This window comes from Melopsittacus undulatus, chromosome 4 (assembly GCF_012275295.1).
Source record: "Melopsittacus undulatus isolate bMelUnd1 chromosome 4, bMelUnd1.mat.Z, whole genome shotgun sequence".
NCBI classification, from domain to species: Eukaryota; Metazoa; Chordata; class Aves; order Psittaciformes; family Psittaculidae; genus Melopsittacus; species Melopsittacus undulatus.
Window position 1 is genome coordinate 66,870,997 of NC_047530.1, and position 25,454 is coordinate 66,896,450.

At 42.8% G+C, this 25,454-nt stretch overlaps 1 protein-coding gene across 3 annotated transcripts in view; it reads left to right on the forward strand.

The window, feature by feature from the left end:
- Positions 1–3,999: 3,999 nt before the first annotated feature.
- Positions 4,000–25,454, forward strand: part of TET1 (tet methylcytosine dioxygenase 1) — a 64,709-nt gene continuing 43,254 nt past the window's right edge. The window contains exons 1-3 of one of the 3 annotated variants that reach the window (XM_005153682.3): positions 4,000–4,078; positions 11,730–13,784; positions 20,925–20,975. In XM_005153682.3, the coding sequence (XP_005153739.2) occupies positions 11,853–13,784; positions 20,925–20,975 (1,983 nt within the window). In that variant the 5' untranslated portion in view covers positions 4,000–4,078; positions 11,730–11,852. Of the gene's footprint in view, positions 4,079–11,729; positions 13,785–20,263; positions 20,377–20,651; positions 20,837–20,924; positions 20,976–24,805; positions 24,990–25,454 lie in introns of those variants that run through there. The other 2 variants (XR_004549541.1, XR_004549540.1) reach the window with 2 other exon arrangements.

The following is a 25,454-nucleotide window of genomic DNA, read 5'->3' on the forward strand; positions in this document are numbered from 1 at the left end:
CTCAAATTTTGCCAAACCTGCCTGCAGTGCAGAACAACTTTATGGGGTATTTCACTGTATTCCTTGGTACTGTGTTGTCTGGTTTTATTAATTTTGCAGGTATGTACCAATTTGCATACTCTTCTGGATAAGAACCCAGGGATGGTAGCACTGTGTTGGACTGAAGTTCCACTAGTTTCAAACTTTATCTCTGACAGTAACTGGTAGTACATACACAAGAAAGAAGGCTTGAGTAGTTTACAGGGCTGTTTCTACTCTTCCATCTTCAAGTATGATATACAGCTAAAATAATATTTGTCTTAAATAGCTTTTGATTAAACTTCTATTAATTTTGCTTTTAAAAAATCTAACCTGTAAAGATTAAAAAAATCTACAATGTGCTGTAGCAGTGACTTCCATGGTTTGACAACACTCTTCATGAAGAAGTAGCTGTCTTCTGTTACAATGCATCTATTTCCTAAATTGGTTTGTTACCCTCTACTTCAGAAAAACAGTGACTGTTCACTCTCTGATAAGGCTTTCCAGGCTGCTCTTGCTTTTATAATATATAGTTGGCATTTTGCCCAGATTGCCTTCTTTCTGGTGAAAAATACTGGTGTATTTAGCTGTTCCTTGTGCTTTCGGCCACCCTTGCCACATTTCTCTGTGCTTTTTTAAGTTCCAGCTTTTAAGCTTACCAGAACTGCATGTTATAATCAAGATGCAAGCAGATAATAGAGCTGGACTAAATAACGATGATATAGTGATGTTTCCTGTTCTGTTCTCCCCTTCTTTTGTAATGTTTCCAAACACTCAAGCATGCAGAACAGTTTCACAGAAGCTATCTGTCACAGTACTAGGATCTCTATTTTGAATGGTAGTGGCTAATTCAAAGCCTGTGATTTCCATGTTTCTCCCACTATGTACCTCACTTTGAAAGGATTTAACCCACCATTTTGTTGCCCAGCTAGTCATTACTGTGGGATCTTTCTCCAAGCCTTTAGCATCACCTTGTGTTGGTAGGCTGAGTGTCTTAGTGTTGCCAGGAAAGACTCACCTGGTGCTTACTCGCTTGCTAGGGTATTTTAATGTTGAAAAAGACCATGAGCTTATATGTCTGTGGCTGTGAAAATGAACAATTGTTAGTTCTTGTTTGTTTCCTAGCTTTTAGCATGTTTTTAAGGGAGCTGTGATTGCACGTTTGTGTTTGGCTGCTCCAGTTAAGCTGCTTATTCTCATCAAGGCCTAGCCCTCCTTTCTTGTTGTTTTCCTTCAAGTTACTGATTTCTCACTCTGCATTTGGTTCAAGTCCACAACTCTTAAATTATTACCATCTACTACTCAATTTTGCTGTTTGCAGCACTTTGAGAGCAACTGTTCTTTTACTTCTCAAATAATCTATTGCTTTATCTTATAAAAATAGCTTGTGTTACTTTTAGCGGGGCAGGGCTTTGGAATGACAGAAGTGTTGATCACTAGCCCCCTAGAGAAGCAGTTTTTTCAGCGAAGTGTCAGACTGAGGAGAAGATGGTATGGTTACACTCAGCAATGAGAACTCGTACATTGCTAAAATTACCTGGCACTGAGAGCTGAGCAGGCCAATGTTCAAAATTAAGATGTATGAGTTGTTGGTTTCACCTTGTTGCATCTAAAGTGTCTATGAGCTTGACTAAGATCTCTTGGAGTGTATTCCTTTTTCACTGAAAGGAAATAAAGGGGAGAAGAGGATGGAGGACATACAGGTTGGTGATGGACTACCTCCCCACTGGCACTGAGCTGTAACAGTAACAAACTCTGCAGCTCTGTGCCACTGCTTCTCCTTTCCCTCATGTTAATTAAAATATCAAAACACTGGCATTTAAAACATCTTCATAGAGTGGATGTGGACAGTGCTGCTCTCTTGTATGCAGCAGAAAAACTCCTCTGCAGGCTTGCATTTTAATGGATTGTTTCACATTTGAAGTGCTTTATACTACAAGAGAGAGACTTAATGAAGCTTTTTTAAGAAAAGTACTGCTTGCGTATATTGTTTCACAGATCCCGTTTCCAACATCTGTTTAGCAGTCTGAAGAGACATTAGACTTGGTGGCCTGCTTTCTGCTCTGGCAGAAGGCTGTAGTGATAATGAGACACGTAAGAACGCTGGACCAACTCTTCCTTTTACTATAACACTGTGCTTCCCTCTGGGAAGGAGCAGCAAATTCATCAGTGGCTCTTAATGGATGAGGTGGGGGATGGGGAGAGCAAGGCTTTATTGTATGTTTCTTCTTCCTTGGTGGACAGAGAGCAGCTCAGCAGCTCTTCCTCCTTAGCCAGTATCTTCCCCATGCCTCTGGGCATGTTTGCTCCACTCGTGGAACGGCCGGGTCAGGGTGGGCGTCTATGTCTGAAGGTTCTCCTGGATGGCACATGTAAGGAGAAGGGGGGCAGGCCCCCCGGCGAGCCCATCGCTGCTAACCAGACTTCCCCTCTTCCAGCCTTAAAAAAAAAATAAAATAAAATAAAAGGAATGACTTCAGACGGTGCCACCTCCGTTGCTGATCGTGAGGTATGCGGCGTCAAACCGCGGCCTCCCCAACTAACGGAATCATTTGCCTTTCGTATTATTATTGCCGTTTTATTTGTTGTCGTTGCTAGATGCTTCCTGGAGCTGCCAGCCTGGCACACCGACAGCTGCTCCGAGGCGGCCGCCGCCGCACCCGCCGCTCTCCCAGGGTCGTGCCGGGCCAGCCCCGGCGGTGCTGCTGCCGGCGGCTCACCCCGCAGCGCGGCGGTGGGAGGGACCGGTGGGGGGGGGGGGGCGGCGAATCCCGCTCCAGCCGCGGGGATCCAGGGCGCGTTTTGCCGCCTGCCGGGAGGGCTCGGTGCGGCGAGCGCCCCGCCGAGCCGCCCCCTCCCCGCTCCCTCCCGGAGGGTCCGGCCAGGGGCGACGCGCGCCGCGGCCGAGAGCACGTTTCGAGCCCGGGGCTCCCTCTCCCGCGCCTGGGCTCGTCGCGCCATGGGAGCCGCCAGCCCGCGGGGGCCCGGGCCGTGAACCGCGCCTCGCCCCCCGCCGTTCCCTCACCCCGTGTCCCCCTCCCCGAGAGCGGACAGGCGAACCATGCCAGCATCGCCCCTTCCTGTGAGCTGAGGGCCGGCCGCGCCGCAGCCCTGGTACGTGTATGGGACTGGTCTGCTGAGGGGAGGGTGGGGTGGGGGGAACGGAGACCTCAGCTTTCGGACACCCTCCTTGTTTTTATGTTGAATCCCCCTGTTTTCCCCTCCGTCCCCACTCCCTTGGCCGCTTGGCTTCCTGGAAAGTTGAGTGAGGGTGGAGTGGGAACTGAGAGGCTGGGGCACCCCCGGGCTTGCAGCCCCGCGGATCGGGCTGTTTCGAAGCTGGGAGGCAGGCAGGCAGGCAAGCGGGGAGGCTGGGGCTTATTCAAATGTAAAACGCAGTTTGTTGGCTGAAAGAGCGAAAAAGTCCGGTCTCCCTGGCTGTGCTGGAGCGTGTTTGCGCTGCAGTAGCCAGACCCTGCCTGGAAAAACCCGCCAGGCGAGAGAAACTGCTTGCAGCCTCCGCGGAGGGCAGGGAACAATTGAAAGGGACTCTGCCCGACAACCGGGGCCCCGGCCAGCCGGGAAAAACCCGCAGCCACCCCACCCTACTCCCCAGAGGAAAAATGACCCAGGCGAGCCAGGGCCGCGCAGTAGCATCACCCTGTGGAGGTGCCGCTGGTGTGCGGGACCGGGGGAAGCATCCCCCGGGATGGCTCCCACCTCTGCCGCGGATCCCCAGCGTTCCCTCTGGGGCTGGTCCCATTGTTTGCAGCCCCGGGGGGTTCATGGTGCTGGGGAGCACAGCCAGCGGCGGAGCCGGACCGCGAGGAGCCGCTGCCTCCCACCTGGGCGGGCCCTGCCTGCCCCTTCCCTTCCCCCCCGGGTTCCGCCGACCTGCGCTAAAGGGACTAGAGCCCGGCGGGGCTGCAGCCCCCGAGGTGCTTCTGCGTGCTGAGTGCCTCTTGGAGCTGGAGAAGAGGCGGTGGCCTTGTGGAAACTGGAGGTTTGGTGCTGATGGAAGTGGTTCCTGCCACGCTTGTGATGGAGTCAGGGGAGAAAGGTGCTGTTGGCTGAATGGGATGGGTAAAGGAAAAGGAGGCAGGACCAGTTAACCGTACAGAGAGGTAGGGCTGCTCGTGCCTGTGGAGCAAGCGGTGGAGCATGCTGGATTTGCAAAAGGACCAAGCGCAGCGGTAGTCAAAGGAGTCGCGCCAATCGTGCCTAGCCAGTACTACTCGCAGCCAGCCTATCCTGCTGCCCCCCAGAGATATTTAAAGAGCAACGTAGTCTGCATCACTTGCATCTCTTAGCAGTAGCCCAGCGTGCTGAGATGCTGCTCCTGTAGGGTGAACAATGGAGCGTGCCAAGTAGGCATCTAGAGCAGGGCATGAGCACACTGATGTCGGTGCGCACCCTCAAGTGGGGTGGTGAGACATGACTGCAAACAAGCTGGCCAGGTTAACTCTACCAGTGTGCATCTGGTCAATGAGCTCTCTTCCTAGGAGTGTTAATACAGTAATGGCAAAACTGGGCAAAGATGTGCTTGCCATGATAGGTATGCAAACATCACTGAGCAGACTCCTAGGGCAAAGGTGTCTCTTTACATTTTAAAGCCAACGGGGAGTCCACCTATTAAAAAAAATAATAAAATTATATTCCAAATAATAGCTCTTTGCAGCTGTACTCAGTGGTGGTTTTAAGGTACTTTTGTGGAAAGGCAAAAGGCTCTTCTGTGCAATAATCACCTTGTTTTCATTAATGTAAATCAACATGAATTAGGAGTAGAGATTGAATCCAGAAAACTCCATGTTTATTCTTGGTCTGGGTAAAACTGGGGAGATAGCCTGGTTGGCCCTGCCTGTAAAGGCAGAGAAGGCTGCTTTATGCTTTTGAGAAGCAGTTTTTCAAACAGCACAACGGCAGGTAGTGGTTGCTCTTGGGATGAGGCTCAGTCCCTCTGGACAGGAGGGTTTGCTTGTACTTGAAGGAGACAAGGGCAGGCTGGGTTACACAAAGCAGCTAATCAGGGAAGAATTCAAGGTGAGATGTATCAAGGAACTTTCTGATATTTATGGTTTCTGTAAGGCCTAAGTCTTCATTGTATAATAATTCAAAATCCCCACTGATAGTGTTTTATTATGGCTGGCATACTACCCATGGTTGTTAAAGCTGGCCTAAGCATTTCCATGCTGCTTTCTGTTTTCAGTTACTTACATTTCAAAACACCTTTCAGGCTGAAATTTTCCAGGCTTAATCTTTGCCTGAAGGTTCTCCCATCCACCTCCCCCTTCTTTTAATTGAGTTTGAGATAAGGTGATTCAGTTAGCCTTTTTTTTCTTTTTTCTTTTTTTTTCCTAAGAAAAGGCAAACCCCATGAAGAATTGAGTCAAACATAATAAAAAAGAAATGCAGTGTTTGAAACAGCATAAATGCAGAATTAGAGGAGCATATGATTAGCTGAAGGGTTTTGTTTTGCTTGCTTTTTTATATTCTGGAGTACAGCTGGAGTGTTCTGGGGGAATGGGCTTTCATTTGGTGGCCCCTTCAACATTACTTGATATCTTTTTACGTTTTAACACTCCCCATTGAGGTCAGTGTTCGGCTGCACTGAAGAGAGGGTAAAACAAGCACATGCTCCTCCCGGGGCTGGAGGGAGGATAGTTGCACATGCGGTGTGAGTCTTCACAATGGGTTTTTGATGCCAGTTGTTTGTTTGAGGCTTAATCTGTTTTTGTGGTTTAAGCATGTGTGGTTCCTTGCCACACTTTTGTTTTTTTTTTTTTTTTTTAATCATTGTTCTAATAGAGCAGGAGGGTTTCTTTTTTGTGGTATTTTGTTTTCTCTGCTTCACTTACAGTGCAGGCTCCAAGGTGTGTGAAGTCATGACATTGAAAAATGCTAAACATCAACATCTCTTGCTGAATTCATTGAGAGTATGTATTTCAGAGCAGTCTTCAGCTCCCCAGGCAGCAGGGGAAGCAGGATGTTGTAGCAGTCCTGCCTTATCCAGACGTGTCCTCCAAGCACAGATGTGGCCTTGGTCCAATGAGGACAAAAATTTAGGAAGAAGGCCTTGGTGCTTGGTCTGTTTAACATCATCTTGTGTTACTGATGTCAGAAAAAAGCTTATGCTCTGAGTATGTATACCTTTGTGAGAAACTGAGGTGGCACCCTGCAGTGCCTGTCCCATTTGCAGTTACGCTACTGGAAAAGTGTTGACTTCAAGGTTTAATATATCTGGATAAAATATGCTTGATTGCCTGAAAAGTGGCATACTCTTGAAAGTAAAGCAGAAAACGGATACATTGTAAAATGGAAAACAGTATCCTTGAATGGCACCTGAGGTTATAAAAGCCCCTCTTGAAACAGGACTGCAGGAGTGGTCTGGGGGAGGTTGTGGGGTGGTGAGTGAGAGGGGACCTTAGGGGTGCCTCTGCAGAGGGAGCATGGGGAGGCCTCTTTGACAAGGCTGTGTATGAAATAACCTAGGGTCATGAGAAGGCAGATGAGAAGTTTAATTTTTATTTCTTAACCAAAATCAAATGGGTATTCAAGGATTGAAGAAGGGGTAAAGGGCAAATTAAAGCTATTTCTCTTCTTATAACCCATTTCCCTTATTTTTATATACAAAGTGCTGTACAGAACAATCAGTAGATGCAGGGAATTAGGCAAGACTGAAGACCAGGTTGACATTGGTGTAGCTGGAAAGAATATGTGGATGATATGACATAATCCCGAAAAGACTGTGCAAAAAGCTTTTATGGTCAGATTTTCTAATGTTTGTCTTCTCTGGTGTCTCTTGACCTGTAGCATTTGCTGCCAGAAGATGAGGTGCTTTCAATTCAAAGTTGTAGATCTGAGCTTGTGTGACAACTTCTAAGTCAAAGTATAGCCCTTATTGCTTGGGACCTGTGTATTATGAAATGGCTTTTATGAAAGCTTCCAGGTCTTTTTTCCCCACTGGGCCAATCTCAAGTGACTTAAAAAGATACCTGAACACTGAAAAAAAAATGTATTTAATTAGTGCATCTGTCTGTAGTGAAACCAGGTTCAACTAGTCCTAGCTGTGTCATATCCGATCCCATGTAGCTGTGTTTATTCACAGGTCACTTGCTCTGTTTTCATTATGCCATGAAAAAGCCGCCATCATTTTATGGGAACATATCTTTTAATCTTTTCCCTCCCCTCAGTCTTTCAATAAGAATCAAGTTATGGAACAGAATCTTGATGGGCACTACCTCTAAATGGAAAACTTGCTTTATTTTTTTATCCTTTTGTGTAAAGTGAAATAAATTTTTTGTTTTTTTGTTTGTTTGTTTTTAATGTATGTGTGTGTGTGTTCTCAGTTTCTTTTTTGTTTATTTTTTGTTTGGAGGCATTCCAGCAGTATGGGGTTAAATTCCTCAATTACTTTGTAGCTAAAATTCTCATTATAATTGTTCGGGATTTTGGCCAGGACAGGACTAAAAGATTTAGCCCTTGATTGGCTTTTTAGCAGTATTTGTTAAGGATTATAGCAGTCAGTGGGATTGCTCCAGATTTATTACTGTGAATAAGTACAACTTAAGCAACTAACCTTAAAACCAACTTTCAGCTTTGCATATGAATTAGAAGAGATAAGTCAGCTCAAGTAACAAACAGCTTCGGGATGCACTGTTATTATCTAGTGCAGTTCCCTCCAAACCCTCCTGTACCTATTACTCATTGTATTTCATAGAGATGCCTGCCCTCTGCTCTCAATGGGGATGTGGTAGATTCCACCTGATTTGAGCATTGAAGTAAGTTTGTTTTTCTCCCGGATGATGGAAAACTGCCAACTTATTATATTGCCCAATGACATTTATGTTTGACAATCCTGCGAAGTCCAGATAGATGTTTTGGAAATATGATTAATTTCTTGTTATGAAATGTGACTAATGTGATACAGCCATTTGTTGTCCTTTAGAAGCCACAGGAGGCAATTTGTAACTACTGCAGGCATCAACAGTTAGATTAATTGCCAGTGCTTTAAGTATGAAAAGGAAGGTTACAGAAAACAAAACTTGAGTACTGAGCTTGTGGCTACCTAGGAATTTGGTCCTAAATGTGGAAGAGTAAACAAAAAACCCCAATATAATTTAGTTTTGTTATGCACTTTGTTTAAAAAATGTTAGTTGTTACCTAGTGGTTAAGGTTGTTGTGGCAAACTAGTATGCACCAAGCTATGGGCTTTCTTTAAGGGAAGCAAATCTGTTGCTGACAGGTATTTCTCCCAAGAGCTTACTGTCACCTTGGAGGTTCAGTGCTCAGAGTCCCAGACAAATATAACTGAAATCAAGTATTAATCATGGGAGGAAAGAGGAACCCAAATCCTTTAGGGATCTATCACCCCGATTGCTTCTGAAAAAACTAAATTAATTCCAGTAACAAGATGGATAAAGCTGTTGCTCTTGTTGCCCCTGTTGTCCTCTCTGAGCAAGACAAATACTAGCAGCCTTTGCCATCTTTTTTAGTGTAGCATTTAAATGACAGTCATTTTCCTACAGATATCAACATTCTTTGTTTACTAAGAAAAAGGGAAGTCTTCGACCACTCCATGTTCATAGCCTCTAATTTTGGCCCTGAAAAGAAGCAATGCTTTGGCTATGACACTTTTCTGTATTCTCGCCAGACAGGTAAGTTTTTCTGTATTAAAAGAAAAAGACCTCAGGATGCTCTTGCTTCTTCAGCCCTGAAGCATCCATGTTGCGATTTCCAAACACATGTTAGGACATATTATCATATAATTGTAATGATGATTTTAAAAAAGATATAAAATTGTTATAAATGAAGCTACTAGTTGATAATTTTAATGGTAATGCTTCCCAGACTTTTACAGTAGCAATGGTAGCTGCTTATGTAGAGAAGCAGCATGAGCAAAGAATTATACATGTTCAGTATTGTCAAAAACTCAGTCTCTTTCCTTTCCAGATCTCCTGTATTCTGTCATCATTCTGCTTCAGGACTGGTAAAGAGAAAAAACTTTAACCTCCTCAGTCCCTCTCCTGATTCACATATTACCATGTTGCTTGGCCCTTGTTGTTTGCTTGCTTTCTTCCTTGCTCTCTTGGCTATAGTCTGAAAGTAGCTCGCATTTCCTTTCCTGCTACTGTTATGTAGCACCAGGCTGCTAATAGCTACAGATGCCTGCCTGCTGCTTGCTTCCAACTGGTTTTGCAGCCCTCCAGGCTATCCTTTGGAATGAGGAGTTCAGTCTCTGTCAGAACCACAAGAAGCTGGGGAAGCTTCTTGCAAGTTGCCAACAGCTATTTCATGGACCTGTTGACATGATGCCCATGCCCTCTTTGATTCATGGATGACTTGTGATGGCCATGTCTCCCTTCTTGCATGCATACCCAGAGAAGGTGGGGAGGGAGAGAAGAAGAAAGTACTTAGATTACCTTCATTTCAGCTTTGTATTTTTTTGCTATTTCAGTGTCTCACACAAGGTTTATAGAGGGCTTCTGCAGAAGCCTATCAGGTCTCTTCTTCTGTGGCTTTTGAAGTATTACCATAAATTATAAACACCTACATGTGTCTACTTAGTCTCTCCAGGTTTGATGTTTTGCTGTGGTGGAGGAGGGATGCTATTAGCTTGTTTATGGTGTACTTGATAGGCATTATTTTCTGATCTGACCTTAAAAAGTGTTTAGCCTTGTCTTGTACAGCAGTGCTGGTGCCAAAATGGTATTTGAGTGTGTGGAAAACCTGCTAGCTCAGTAATAAAGTTCATCTGCTATGTAGTAGGAAGATGCAATACATAATAATCATGTCATGTTTAGCTAAGGTACTTGGTTTTTATGTTGTAGTACACAGGATCAGTTTGCTTACTACTGCTGAGAAAACGAGATAAGATTCAAAATGCTTTAAGTAAGCTACTATAAAAGAGTTTGGGGAGTTACTGTTAGCCTTGGTGGGTACTGTTGCCACTGGGCAGCTTGCTCAGGGCTAAGGCAGTGAGAAACAAGGTCGCTGACAGTGTGCTTGGTTTTTGAGGAGCTGGTGGTCCTGCACAGAGGCCATGCATGTTAGATCTGCTAGACCATCCCCTTGGCAAGCTAATGAGCTTATCTTGGTGCAGTGCAGTGCTGTTTAGTATGGATAGTTGTAAGTTTTCTGCACCCCTTCTTCTGTAGATATGTTTTTGTGATGTGAGGGTCTGTTCTGCTTGTGGAGCCTGCTCTTCAAGTGCCTCGTGCCTTTTGATTTGCCCTACATCAGCCTAGCCTGTCCAGTGTAGTACCATTAAGTGTTTCTGGGGCATTAAGTAGACTGGGCTGCACTAGCGTAACTCTCCCATCTTCAGCAGAGCTCAGACCAGGCTGTGGGTAAGTGCAGCCTCGTAAGATCATCCTGCTAGCTTCAAGCTGGGGTTGAGTCCACAGGAAGGAGTGGTGGTGTCAGGAGCCTGGTAGCATCCTTTTTCCCTTTTCTATGTCTTTTAGAAGTCACAATTCCCATTTTTTTCTTCTTTTTTTTCTTTCATTTTTTTTCTTTTCCTTTTTAACCCTTCTTTTAGAGGTCAGGTGTTTAGGCATCATCCCCATGCTTCTAGTTCTTCCTTTTCTTCTTCCCATCAGTGAGGTGGCAGTGGCCTGTAGTTGACTTCATTTGGGCTTAAAGAATTTAAAGGAATGACGACAAAGGGAAGGCATTCTCCTGCCTGAGATTAGAGCCTTTTGCTCTGCCTGCTCCCCATTTTTAAGCTGTCTACTTTTGTCTACCCATCTAGTCTATCCAAACAGCTAAATAAAGCTGTAAAAGCCTCCCACAGGTACTTATAAGCACCAAATGTTAGAAAACTCTACTTAAGAGGATTACTTTGTAAAAGCTTAGGAGAAACGTGGTATTTTGTTGAAGGCAAATATGTTAGTAGTCATAATGATGAAGCAGAGACAACTATCTGCCTAATACATTTGATATAGCTAGACAGGGTGGAAGCAAGGCTTGCAGTGTAATAAGAGTGCACAGGTATGTTATCCTATGAGATAATACTGGGAAAGGCACATCTTCCCTGGTCCCTCCCCTGGGAATAGCACTACAAGTTAGATATCTTTGGGAAACCAGTTGCTTCTCCCGTCTGCAACTGTACCGTGGTGGGCAGCCAATGAATGATAGAAGAATGATGAGGCCCTGGTGATGGTGTATGGATGTGCACACACATGCACACACATTAAGCTTGGCTTTATTCTTTTTTCCTGAATGTCCTTGCAGTCATAGATGCACTGTTGAACATAAAGCTATGGATATAAACTTTTCCTGTCCTTACTCAAGGGGAAGGGGAGGTTAATAAGGTCCCTTCCAACCCTTGGGATTCTGTGATTCTGTTCACATTTTCTCCTCAAATTAAAATAGAAAATCCCACAGTTAATAAGATTGAGAAAATTCAGACTTTTTAAAACTAAACTGGTACGTATGTGATGTTGCCTGGTCATTTGAGTTCTGTTTTCTTCATTTGTGTTACAGGCATTTAGGCAAGCTTTCTGTTCAACATACTAGTATTTTTTTAAAGCTTTTGTAGTAATGGAACGTAGTGTCCAATACATTCCAATGTATGGAACAATACACTATGTTCCAATGTCCAATGTATTTCTAGTTCTACGAGTGTATTTTACATATTTAAAAATGGATGGTTTAATACATGTGCACCAATCACAAATTAAAAATATATTTTTTGTCTTTTTCTGTTTCAGAGTTAATGTTGCATCACCACAGAGAGCAGCAATGGGAATATGCAGTTTTCTAGAGAGAAGTTCTCTCAAGAGCTCATGATTTTTTTCCATCTCGCCTCTTAACATTTCTACTACTCCGCAGACATGGCTCACCACGCGAGGCCTTCCAGATTAGTCAAAAAGGAAGAGTTAGGCAAAAAGAAAACTAACCAGAGCAAAAAGAAATCTAGCCAAGTGAGAAAGAAAACCACAAAAACTTCTACAAAAGCTGTGAGTTCTGGAAAAGGCAAAAAGCCAGCACAAGAAAAAGATGTTAAGAAAAAACAGCAAGAAAAGAAACCAATCATGAGCTCTTCAGATAGACTTCTCAGGAGCAGTGTAACCAGAACCTTGTCTGGAGCATCTTGGGTGAGTTTGGAGAAAGCTGACAATATCCTCTTTCATAACCAGGATTCTTTCAACATCAATGGCTTTACAATGTCTCTCCGTAACCGATCACTCTCCCATAGATTGTCCCAAACTCCAACAATTACAAAACCCAAGAAAGCTGCAGCACAAAAAAGGCTAGAAACAAAGGAAAAACATGAACAAGAAGCTCTGGCAGTGGCAGAAGAAAAAAACATAGAAGCAGGGGAAAGAGTTTTGAAACATGATTTAGCACAAAATGATTTAGCTCCTGTGCCTGTAGAAGATGTACCATGTAGTGCAGGTGAAGAGCCTGCTATCACCTGTGCCAGTCAAGACAAAGAAGTAGAAATATCTGAAACAAATGACTCCATTCCAAGCAGTCAGGTAACTGATGATGATACAGAAGCATCAGGGGTGAAGTATAAGCAGGAAGACCTGTCCTGTGAGCAGATACCCAGCGTTCACAATTCGGGTAGTTCAGCTGAAGCATTTGTCAAAGATGCTGCCCTTGTGCTTCTGTCTTCTCCTTCTGACTCTGCAATCACCTCTGAATCAAACTTGAAGGTGTGCACAGAGACTCCATTTGATTTGGTGCTTAGCAGTAAAGAACCTGACTCTAGTTCTATCAATACCTCAGACCTCAGCTCAGCAGTACTGTTAGAAGAGTTGGTCCCACTTGCCAAATCTCACCTTGAAGCAGAGCTGGACCAGGTGCTACCTAGTGAAGAACAAGACTTGCATTCTGCACCTATAGTTACCTCTGATTTTAACTCGCAAGAAAATCTATTAGAAGATGCAAGCTCACTTGCAGAGTCCTGCTTGAAGGCAGGCTGGGATTTAGACTCTGAGAGTAAAGATGTAGGTTCAAATTCCAGCTCTGTAGCTGTCATTGAATCAAATTCACTTTTACATTTTGAAGGTGCAAGCTTATTTGCAGAATCCCATATGAAACTGGATGTGGATTTTGTACCCTTTCACAAAGAACTTGACTCAAATTTGGATTTGAGCTGTACAAAAGAGAATTCAGAATCTGACTCTAAAAACATATTTACAGTATGTGAACCAGTTTCCGATACCTCTTTAAACAATATTGAAGTGGAAGACATTGAACAGCTTGTTAAATGTATCGATGCAGAGACATTAATTCTGAATTCAGGTTATGTCCCCACTTTATCTCTAGATTTAGAAAAAAGCACAGTCAATAAAATCTCTGGTGAAAGCTCTGGACAGTTCTCTGAAGGTTTTGTTTCAGAGTTGCCTTCAAGCGTGGAAATCTCTGCTCTTGCCTCAGAAAAAGCCATAAATGCAGATTTGCCAGCTGACTCAAGACTGCAGCATAATGATTATTCATCACAGCTGGGAAGTGTTGGAGTAAGCTTGAATTTGGTTCAGGACAACGTGAGAGACAGCACTGAAGCAGTTGAAGCCTCAGGGCCATCCTCAGTTAAAAATCCAGCTGGTGATTACCCTGTTCCATATTCATCTCTGCTCCCTATGCTAGAGAAAAAGAAACGAAGGCGTTGTGGAGTCTGTGAGCCCTGTCTGCGGAAAACAAATTGTGAAGAATGCAGCTGTTGCAGGAAACGCAAAACTAGTCACCGGATATGTAAAAAGAGAAAATGTGAAGAACTGAAAAAGCCACCACCACCTGTAATGCTACCTTTTGAGGTAAGCCAAAGAAGTTGTGGATTAAGTCATTCTTTTGATGCTTGAGGTACATCTCAAAATACTACCAAGGGAAATGCAGGTCACTTTACAGCTTTAGAGAGCTTAGGGTTACTGTTGGAGCTTACTGTTGGAGCTAACAGGTTGTATAGTAACTTCCTGTTATCATCTGTAAAGGTATAGATTAAAGAGAGCTGGAGTTTTTCTTACTCCTGATGTGTAAAATGCATAAAATCAGAGGTAACTATGGCTTTAACTCTGTGTTCCAGATATTGGCATATTGGCCAAAGCAATTAATTCATTGAGGGCATAAGAGACAAAAAAAATTAAGTGCAAACTGTGGGGAGGGGGGAGAATGAGTCCTAGGAGACTATGAGTTATTAGGGTCTGTATTTCAAAGTGCCAAGGGTTAAAAAGCAAAGGAAGGCAGGCTGTTTGCTCTTTAATTCAGTTAAAGTGATTTGCTTGTGATTTGCTTGTGATTTGGTGGAGATAAATTTATAAAACTTCAGAACCAAATTGTAGTTGCATTTTCCCCTTTCGCATCTCTCTGCCTTTCTAATTGTCTGTTCTTCTGTTTCTCTCATTTCACTTCTCCTGCCTGTCTCTCTTTGTCTTTCACCACATCCCCCATACATACTTTCTTTTTCTGTGTTTCTCACTCATTTTTCTGATCCATCAGCCTTTTGTAACCCAGGTCATTACTTTTGGAACAAAGAGGAAGGGAAAAGACAGTCTGTATGCCCCTGTGATAACAGCACTGACCTTCTGAGAGATTTCAGTTCAAGATCAGGCTTTACCATCAGGTAAGTAGGGAGTTGAACATAGATTTCCCACATCCCAACTGAATCCCCTGACCTGTGAACTGCAGAGTTAGCCTCTGTGCCATCATGTGCTGCTGCATGTGTTCTACTTCTTATGATCCAATAGTACCTGAGCCATGGAGGGTGAGAGGCTCTCTTGGTAGTTAAGTCGCTGGGACGTTTGCCTTGGGATGTGGGAAACTGAGGTTCAAGTCTCTGCACCAGTGTGTACTCTGAGTGGAGCAGTTCACACTGGGGAGAATGCACCTGCAAAACCTTTTTCAATAGCACTTTCATTAAAATGGTGTATTCTTACAGCACGTAGAAATTCCCATCAGCTGCAGAGATCTCAGGAGACCTCCTGTTTTCACTGTGCTTACCAGGGTTTGCAGAGAAGTCTGTTCTGTTCTTAAGGTAGGCAAGCAGAAAGAAAAGTCCTGTAGCAGTGAGGGGATATGCTATATTCCCCTTTGTGGGGGAAGTATAGTTTAAGTTGTATTTTAGGTTTTAATGTTTAGGGGAGTAGGTTTAAACAAGTTGGCTCAGAGTTAATTCAAAAACCCCTTTGTGTGTCAACTGATCCTCAATGCTCTTGGGGGAAAAAAATGAGGGGAGGGATAGCTCCAATGTGACGTAAGATGTGTATATTAAAACAATAAAGGTGATGGAGACAGATCCTGACTTTTTACAGCTGAAGAGTAGTGCTGTTACATCCTTTTCTTAGTCAATGGAATTGAAGAAGCTTATGGGAGAGAACTGGTGGAGTTGAGGTGGGAAGTGATCTAACAGCCATGTTTTAAAAAGCATTTTGGTAGGGTTGGTAAAAGGAAGCACTTCAGCTTTTCTGTCAACCTTTGTTTTCCAGGCTAAACATACTTCTTTTCTGGTTGCGCAGGCTGACCTTCTCCGTGCAGATTAGCTTTGCCCCTTCACCTTTGTCCTCTCTGGGCACTCTGTTTTCTTTATAAGATTCCTTGATTTTACTCTTTTTTTTTTTTGGCAGCTTTTTTTTTTTTTTTTGCGTGTGTGCTTTTATTTTACTGAACTGGTCTCATTCTGTACAGTGCATTTAGAGGGGCACCAGGGGCCACCTTCTTTTCTTGTTAAGTTTTGTATGAAGTTTCAGAGTAGTGCATGGAGGATATGAAGTACTCCTGACATTTAAGAATATGTCAAGTATATTCTTATAACATTGTATTTGAATGAAACCTGGTGCTTTCTCAGATATTCTTAGAAGCAAGCCTTGCCTCATTTGTAATTTCTAGAAACTGTGCTCTGAGAAAATGAAAGAGGAAACTAATTTTACAATGTACATATGTTACAAGAACTCTTTAAAAGTGTTGAGATGCAGGAGGAGGTGTGGGAGGAGGGGAAACACTATCACTCTGTTCAGCAGCTATCCTTTAGATAAGATTGTAGCACTCTGGAAGAGAATTTCATTGCATTTTCCCAGACTGGTAGGACTGGGGCTGCAACAGATGGGACTTCTGTGACAGTAATGTGTTTCAAATAGAGGGCAGCTGGGGGAAACCCAAAACTGTAGGTCTCTGTCCATGGTATAGAAAGTGAACATATTACGAGAAATGAGGTTGGCTTCACTATGTTCCTTGTTCAGGAGTCATGCATGTCTCATGTTGGTGGAATGTAAGCGTTTTTTAGAAGTGATTCATCAGGAGGAGGGTGTAGGGGATAGATGTGCTCTGCATGAGCGTAGTTTCGGCACTGGTGTTTTGCCTTAAAGGGAATTATCTCTTCTCATTCTAACTAAACAGTGCAAAAGTCAAAGTGAAGTCAACAGGATCTCTGTACATAAAATGGCTGTAGGATAGCCAGTGCAGGGGTTGGCAGTCCATGCATGCTGTTTTAAAAAGAGAAAGTGTTAGTTTTCCTTAAGAATTTACATGGATTTACAGTTACAGGGTGTAGGGCCTGTAAGGTAGAAGCAGTGAATGCAGAGTGAAGTGCATATTCCAACACATATGCCCCTGTGTGTGCACAAGCATTCAATCCTTGGAGAGTATCACTTGTTTGTTTGGAGCTGGTTTTAGTTATGTTACTGTTATTTTCATTAATTCGCACGTAATAAAGATTTGAAAACTATATTGGACTTGAAAAATATCAGCTAAAAATAACATGCGCATAAACCTTCAGTGGTACTTTACCTTCCTTAATGTAATTGGCTTTGCAGAGATGTGACATCATGAAAGTCTGGATGAAGTGGTCTAGTTCACAGCCTGTGTGTGTAACAACACGGTTGTATGTTATGTCCCTTCCTGGGGGATTCACATTGTGGCTGGTTAAGAGTTGGTAGAGAAAAATCCTAAAATACATGGGGGAGAAAGCAAGCCAGCTTTGAAAAGAGGAGGAAAAGGGCTTGATAATGGGTTACTGTCACTCTCTGAATGAATAATGCGGGAATGCTTCACAGTGAAGAGTCTGGTAAGTTTGCCTAGATGAGAGTGTGATGCTTCCACCTTTTTTGTCTTTACAAATCTGCTGTTTTCTGAAAGAGTACAGCAGTTACTGAAGCATATTTCACAGGTACTTTCTGGCTAGGTGGGTGGATGCAGATCTCATCTGGCTCCCAGCTGGACAGTGCTCTCCTGGGCATAGCTATTGCCTTGTCCCTGATGGGAGCCAAGCTGAGCAGCTCCAGTTACCGAGTTTTGTAGCATGCCACCAGAGCTCCTTGCCCAAAAGGACATAAACATACTGAGCTGCTGCATAACCAGCAGCTGTGGGAAGCCATCATCTCCAAAGGCTTCTTTCTGCAAAGCTTTCCAGGGTGCCTACATTTTAGGGTCCTATCTGGGCAGGGGAGCACTCTTGGGCTGAAAGCATCTGCCAGGGAGAGCTTTAGTTTGTAGATTTAGTAGGACCTGGAGTCAATAAACTGATAAAAAAAGGCAGGTCACTGAGTACAAGTTCACTGGGTTGACCCAGGTGTCTCGAGACATCTTCTTTAATAGCTGTAATCTGAGTAACATGGAAATATTAAATAACAATAAGGGCCTGCTTGCTTGTGGGTTTTTAACATGCTGATGAAAACCCAGACATACTTAAAAAGGATGCTGCAATTCAAGTTGGTTGGGAACATTCCAGTGAGCCATTCCTTGAATGGAAAATGCTGATTTAACAGGAAGCTTTCGGAACTACTATCTGTCTTGATGCAACTGTTTTGAGAGAAAAGTTTCTCAAGGTTCCAAATGAAATTTCTGCTTAAAACTTGAAAAAGAAAGAGGGAGGGAATTACTAGAACAGCTTGAGTGGTGAGGGCTTTTTGTCTCATGCAGACCAGGGGCTTGAACTCTGGTATCCCATATCCCATCTGTCTCCTCTTGAATTTTTGAAAGGTTTGCTCTGCTTTGGAACAAAACCAAGTGCTGAAATCTTAAATATATATATATATATATATATATATATATAAAGCAAAATGGAATTCTTGTTTTCTAGCCAGACCTTGTTATAATCAAGAAATACAGACTTTGTGGTATTTATTTTACAAGAGACTCCAGAAATATTTAAGCCAGATAAATTTTCAAATGAGTGTTCATAAAAACATTCCTCTTGAATATGATACTTGAGAGTTTTGTAAGGGGATAGCACATGGGCTAGAGGAGTTGGTAAGGTGTGGCAAAGATGCGTGAAGGTCTGTGCAGCCTACCCTGTGGATGCAGGGCAGGGAGTTGGAGTAGTGCAGTTTACTCTTATGATTCTATGATTCTGTTTGACATACGTGTGCTCTGTGGGTATGTGAAATAATTACAACTCACACTGCCAATCTCTGTAATCCTGGTGTGGGCTATAATGCAGCCTAAATTACAGGGAAATGGGTTAGTTTGGGTTATAGTTCTTTGCAGAGGATGCATGAAAAAAGTTGCTTCCTCACTGCTCCTTATTGTCTGTGCCAGTTCTTACAGCTTTTACAGGAAATTTTAATTTGAAAAGGTTTCTTTCCTTCCCTGTTTTTGAGGACCCATCGTAACAGGATGGGAAAATGCCTAACAAGGAAATCTGAAACTACCACTTCTTCGGTGCCGTTCTGTGCATGCAAGAAACTGGGGACTAAATCAGAACACTGGGTCTTAGCATACAAAATATTTTTTTTTTTGGGAGACACACACATACATGACTGTAAAGCACCTTAAGTAGCTAAAACTGTAAAGAAGACCCAGATCACTGAGAGTATGTACCTTTCTTGTTGTTATTATTCTTAAAGACCCTTGCAGAGTTGTGGAATTTTGGAAAATGTACTCAGCACATTGTATCAGTACTTTTATTTTACCTGATCCTAAATCCTATTTCATACAGTATTCTGGTGTAACAAATGAGGAACTTAAATACAGCGTAGCATTGTGCAACAAAATGGGGGAGCCTTTCTCTGACTTAATTGATGAGCTGCAGAGTGAGTTTTGTGTCCACATTTGAGCATTTGCACTACTTAACTGATTTGCACCAATAGCCAGACAGCAATTGCACTTGTAATTTAGCAATGGTTAAAGGAAACAGTTTTAAATTGCAGTCTATAGCTGCTAAAAAGACCTTCATACAGTTTTTTTTCCATGTGTTGTGCATGGCTTACTTCCTGGTTTGGATGTCAACTGCAGATTGTTTCAGTGAATGCTTCAGTGACTAGTGGTATGTTAGATACCTTGTTATTTCTTTGTTGCCTATGGTTAGAGTGTATCCCTGTGATACTTTAGGGCTTTGCGTGAGAACTTGCAGAGCTGTGACCCCTCCTTTCTTTTCTGGGGTAAGAGTTTTTAGCAGGGCCTGTTGTGACAGGACAGGGGGAAGTGATTTCAAACTAAAGGGAGATTCAGACTGGATATGAGCAAAAAAGTATTTACAATGAGGATAGTAAAATAGTGGAACAGGTTGCCCAGAGAGAGATGGTAAATGCCCCATACCTGAGGACATTCAGGGCCAGGCTGGATGTGGTTCTGGGTAGCCTGATGTAGATGAAGATGCAGGGGGGGTTGGACGAGATGGCTTTGGAAGATCTCTTCCAACCCAAACTATTCTATGATTCTTCAACACAGATGAACATTTTAAGCAGGTGGAGATGTGGAAAAACAATTGCATTTTGTGTTTGTATGGTGGCCTGTTGCCCTTGCAATCGGTTTGCAGCAGATACTTTCCGTTAGGTGCCGGAGGAATACATGAAGATGGAGCCTTATCTTGCAGCTGGGCTGTGTGGCTTGCACGCAGCAACCATGGGCTGGGTCCGTGTGAGCCTGTTGGAGGCTGAGTACGGTGGGTGCTGGGGTCCTGGCCCCGGGCAGAGATTTTGGAGGAGGCTGGTGCCAAGAGATAGTTCCCTTGGCTTGGTGCAGCTGTTTGAAGGCAGGCCCTTGCCTGCGGCTTCAAGGTTGAACTTGGTGATCATAAAGGTATTTTCCAACCTAGATGATTCTGCCATTCCTCCCAGTGAGTGGAGATTTCCACTCTTTCCAGGACGAGCCAGGGTGCAAGGGAGAGCGTTGCTAGTGTGGTGTCCCATGGCACTCTGCTGTTCACGGGAAGGATGTTCAGCCCAGTTGTCTAGCGCTTCGCCGCCCGCCTGCGTGCACCCAGGCGCGTACACGTGTGCATGGGGGTGTGCGCACGCGTGCATCCGTGCGGGTGCGCGGACGTGTGTGCCCACGCGCAGGAGCCATGTCCTCGCCTGACCCCGCCTGCAGCCGCAGCCCTGCTGGAGCCCGAAAGGCCCTGGGGCCGCCGCCCCCGTGTGCTCTTTCCCCGTCCCTCCCCGCGCCGCCCGGGCCGTGCGGCGGCTCCGCGTCCGCACGGTGTGAAATCCGTTCCGCCTCTTGCGGACGGCCGCTGCGGCGGCCGCACAGGAGACCCTTTGTTTGGGCAGGGCCGGCACGAGCGCGGGAGGAGGCGGGGGGGGGAGGCGAGGGGGGGGGGGGGAGCACGGGTGGCGGGGACGCGCCTTCGGCCGCAGCCACCGCATTGGCTGGGGCCGGTGCGCGGCTCCTCGCGCCCTGCCGCGTGTGCGCGCGCGCGCGCCGCGGTGCCGCACGAGGCTCGCGCCCGCGACGCCGCCTGGAGGAGGGCACCGCTGCGGCAGGAAGCAAGATGGCCGCCTCGTGGGCGCCGCTGTGAGGAATGCGGGGCACCAGCGAGGCCGGCTCCGGGGGGGCGGCGGCGGGGCCTCTCCCCTCGGCCGTCTGCGGCGGTGGTGGTGGAGGGGCCGCGTAAGAGCCTCCGTCAGCCCTCCAAAGTGCCGCATGTAAAGCATTTAGGGTATATAATAAGCAATGTTACAGTTTGATAATAAAATCGGAGGTGCCTTTGTGACTACAACTTACTCTGGAATTTGATGTTTTTTTAGGTTCTAACTGAAAACAAAAGGCCTCAGAGGAGGAAGCAAAGAGTTTTAAAGGTAACCAATAATTGCTTTAATATTTCTCCCCTTCCATTTTTAAGCAGCATTTTCTTGTCCTATAAATTAGGAAACCGAAGGGTTAATTTATGGGAAGTGGCGCTTTCCAGCTCTTCAGGAGATTAGCTAATTTTAAAAGCACAGAACATGTTCTTTTTTTTCCTCTTTCTTTCCAAGCATGTTGTGTACACATTTGACTCTTTCTGCACAAGTCTGCAGACCAAAAGTTTATTTTCCATTGCACTGAAGATTCACTTTAATTTCCTCTATTCCTAGTTTCATACTTCCAAAGGTTGAATGTTGGTGGGGTGTTTAGTGTACAGTTTTATGGCATCTGAAATTCAATGTAAGAAGTCAATGTTACAATGCAAACCATATTAACAAAAGAGAAATGTTATGCTTACGTTACTGTAGTTTTGATTTCCTTTTTTGTTAAACTTTAGGAAGCCTTAAGTGAGACTGAAGATTCTGTGAACTTCAGTCTTACTTGGTAACACACTTCGTCAAGATTTTAAAGATGGCTATCTTTTGTGACAACAAAAGATTGGTCATTCAAATGGAAATGTTTTGGTTTTTATAACAAAATACAGACTTGCTACACTCGTGGCTGGTGTAGGGTTTGTTTTTTTTTTTAAGTAACAAGTAGCACATCAATGTTTCATTTCCAGTTAGTCTTCAGAATATTTTGAATAGAAATAAGTCACCAATTCTGTTATTGCAAACTAACATTTTGGAGGATGGGTGCTGCAAGTAAGATGGATGGTATGTGTAAGATGAAGCTAAGGAAAATGAGAAGAAATATATGTTGTTAAACTTTGTAGAGCTATTCTCTTACGCCAGGTAAATGTAATATAAGATAGTTTAGAGTTATTTCAGTACATTAAAATTTCAGAAGTTACTGGATGTGGTTTATTTGACAAATGCTGAATGTCTGTAGTGTAATTATGTTTCAGAACATCCCAGTTATCAGTTTTGTCATCACTATTGCACATTACAGAAACTTGCTTAAAGGATGTGTGAATTTGTAAGATAAAGCAAAGTTAAGATGGAGCAAGGAGCAGATAACTTTGCGTTACTTGCAAGTATGTCCAGCTTTGAGGTTGTCTGTCTTTTCATGTGGTAGTAGTTGTGCAAGCCATCTCCCTGTGTATTACGCTAACAGTAATTGTGATTGTACAACATTAGCACGTGCTTTTATTTCTCACATTAAGTAAATGAATCCGTTAAAATGTTAACATCTTTCATTATGTCATGGGTATGCTTTTAAGTATTCATTTTATGCCAACGTATACTTAAAACTTTAGCATTTGTTCATCCTTTGTTTTGTGCAGTTGGTAATAGTGTGCAAAATAAAGACTGTAAATGAGTTATTCAGCTTTGTAAAGTATGATGCCTATCAAAGAGTAATATTTTTTTTTGGTGATAGATACCTATGTTGTATTGGGCATCTGTCTACAGTAGGGGCTCATAGTTGAGTCTTTAGTTTTTTGTCTTTGAGTTCATTTTGCCACTGTTTCTAATTTGATGGCAGAGCAGGTTCCTATGATTCTATTATGCTTTCATTTCCCCCTTTCCAAAAAGCTTGAAGAGTGTTTTTTCCTTGTCTCTTAAAGGGAAAGGCTTGCCTGTTTTTGTGTGTGTATCCGTAGTATGGAATGTTAGTCATTGGACTTGTGTTTATTTCTGGTTTAACTTTCCCGTTGCTGAATTGATTCTGCAGTGTTTCCTCTTTGTGTTAGGTACTATTCTTTGTGCTTACTACTATTTGTCTTTGTTTTCTGGTGCTAAAGTGTATTTCCTAAGAGTTTGTTCACTTGCATCCACCAAGTAGTGCATGGTACGCCTGAATGTATCTTATGAAATGTGTAGGTTGGGGTTGGTGGAGTTTTCCTTTGGTTTGGGAGGGGAGAAGGGAGGTTGGTCATCTTAAGTTGCAGCTTTGTGATGGCTGCAATACACTTAGAAAAAACTAGATAATTTGCAGACATCTTTACAAGGGCATTTTTATAAATATAATGTTCTGATACATGACTCTCAAACCTAGCTTCTGTCATTGGTGGGATTGCCATGTAAAGTGCCGTGTGAAGTGGTATTGTTGTATCTATTAAATTATAATCTCAACATTTGATTTAATCATCAGCAGTGATTGAGGGTAACTGACCAATGACACTTTCAAATTTTAGTAGAATATTTACTTTTTTTTCTTTGTATTTTATTCAAATAGTATAATAAACTTTTAAAAGGAGGATTTGTAATACTTTCTTCCGATAATACACAGAGTGAGTATCTTTCTAATCCTCCTAAGATTTACAGATGCACATTTATTTACTTGGAGGGCCAGTGCCCTCTAATTGTGCTTCTTAGGACCAACATATTTACAAATTCTTCTGTAGAGGATGAAAATAAACAGTGCTTCTCTGTTGAAAACAGGTTGGACAGATGCAAACATTAAGACTAAAAGTGCTACATTATACTGTACCTTTTGTTTACTATATATAATTTTCCACGCTTGTGTTTTAATGCTCCTTTCTGGTTATTGGTGGAGTCATTTAGGGAATTCTTCTGTGCCATAAATACTGTATTAGGCTCTCCATGTTTATTTTGAAAGAACATCTGAAATATTCATCACATCTAGGCAAATCCTTATTGAAGAAAGAGTCCTTGTGAGTGCGTAGTAGTGGACACTAAGGAAGAGATATACCAGTGCTTTTTCTTACCATTTATATTGTGTGTTATCCCCAGTTAAGCAGACACTTCAGTTTTATTCCTGATAGTGGAAAGTCTGCATAGAAGAGACACATACTTAAAAATTCATCCATCTGCATTTCAAAAGACATTATACACCTTGCTTCACCTACTATAATTTTCCCTTTAGCTACTTAGCTACTCACTCAATCTGGGGAGCGCAATGCATCCCTCTTTAAAAGTAGGGAAATGTTTGCAGTCGTGCAATTTTATTAGCACAGAGCTCAGAGGAACAGAACAGTTGAACATGACATCATAATTGTCAGGGAAATCTACACATGTAAAAGATAGACAGCAGTGGCACCAGTAATGAAACCTCATGCAGATCAAGATACAGCTGGTGAAAAAGTACAGTCCATGGTCTTTCTAGTAGGTTCTGTGGAGCCAAGGCAACTATTTGAATGTCTGCAGATGTTTGCTGCATTGATGGAGATTTAAAACAAAAAAGAAAAAAGGAAAAAAAAGGGGGGGGGATAGACTGTAAGAGAGATCCAGAATAATATATGCAGTGCTAAGTGAGTATTATAACTGCATGAGCATTCTTTGTTCTCTGGCTAATTCTATTTGTGTGTTTATGCATAAACACTGTAATGTGGGCCAGAGAAGTGTGAACAACGCCTGCTAAACTGCATAAAACCTGTTCAATTTAAGTAAAGCCAAAAGCCAGAAATAACTCAGTACCTAGAATTTCTGGTTTGTTTGTAAACATTGTACTAGGAACCAGTAAAAGTTTAATTTCCACCAAAGCTACAAATATATACTTGAGCACTCTCTTAATTTTTCTCTCTCCATACAAAAGATAGCCTGTCTTAATAAAAAACAACTTTAAAATATGAAGCTGGTTCAGCAGACCTGCTGTTGCCATATTTATGATGCAGTCTTGGTTTTGCTGCTTAAAGAGATTAAAATTACACCTTTTTTTGTCAGATTGATGTGTTTATGATAAGGCTTTAAGTGAGCATGGTTTGAACTGATTTTGAACATACACTCTAAATTATGGTGTGTTTTTAGTGCGAAATATCTGCAAGAATATTTAGCTGGAAGAAATTAAATCTTATTACTTTTTTTCCCCCTTTAAAAATAAGATACAAGCAAGTCAATGGATGGAATTGCACTGCAGTGGAATTTTACAGAGGAAGAAGACAGAATGGTGTAATACATGTTGGAAAGGATGTTGTCCAGAAAATACTGACCTTATTTGTGTTTTTAAAGGGACACTCTCACCTTGGAACGTATTCCTTCAATAAATACCAATTAAAATTGCTTTGAGTACTGGTTAAAAGTGTCTGATTATTTCTTATGTGCCTTCTTGGTCCATTTTTTTTTAATAGGGAGAGCTTACTTTTGGTATGTGAGTGGCCTACACAAATTAGTTAACATTTATTTTTTGGAACAAGATTAGTTACTAACTTAGCTGTTAATTTAGTTAAAAAAATAAAAATCTAGGTGTCACTGTTTTGGGGGGAAAAAATAAATCTTGTGCTTTTTCAAGCTGGATATATGTCTGTATAAATGTGATCAATTTTGGTTTTGCTGTTGATAAGCTCATGCACCTTGCTCAATGTAAGCAGGCATGATTATGGTTGCAATTTAGTAGCACATTTGCATGTGCACCTTTTCCAGGACTTTCACATGAATGCACTCTTGAACATATGAAGCACTTTCATACTTTGTTTATACAGTATTGCTAAGACTACTCAAGTTTGTAGACATTTTTTAAATGGAGTCGAAACA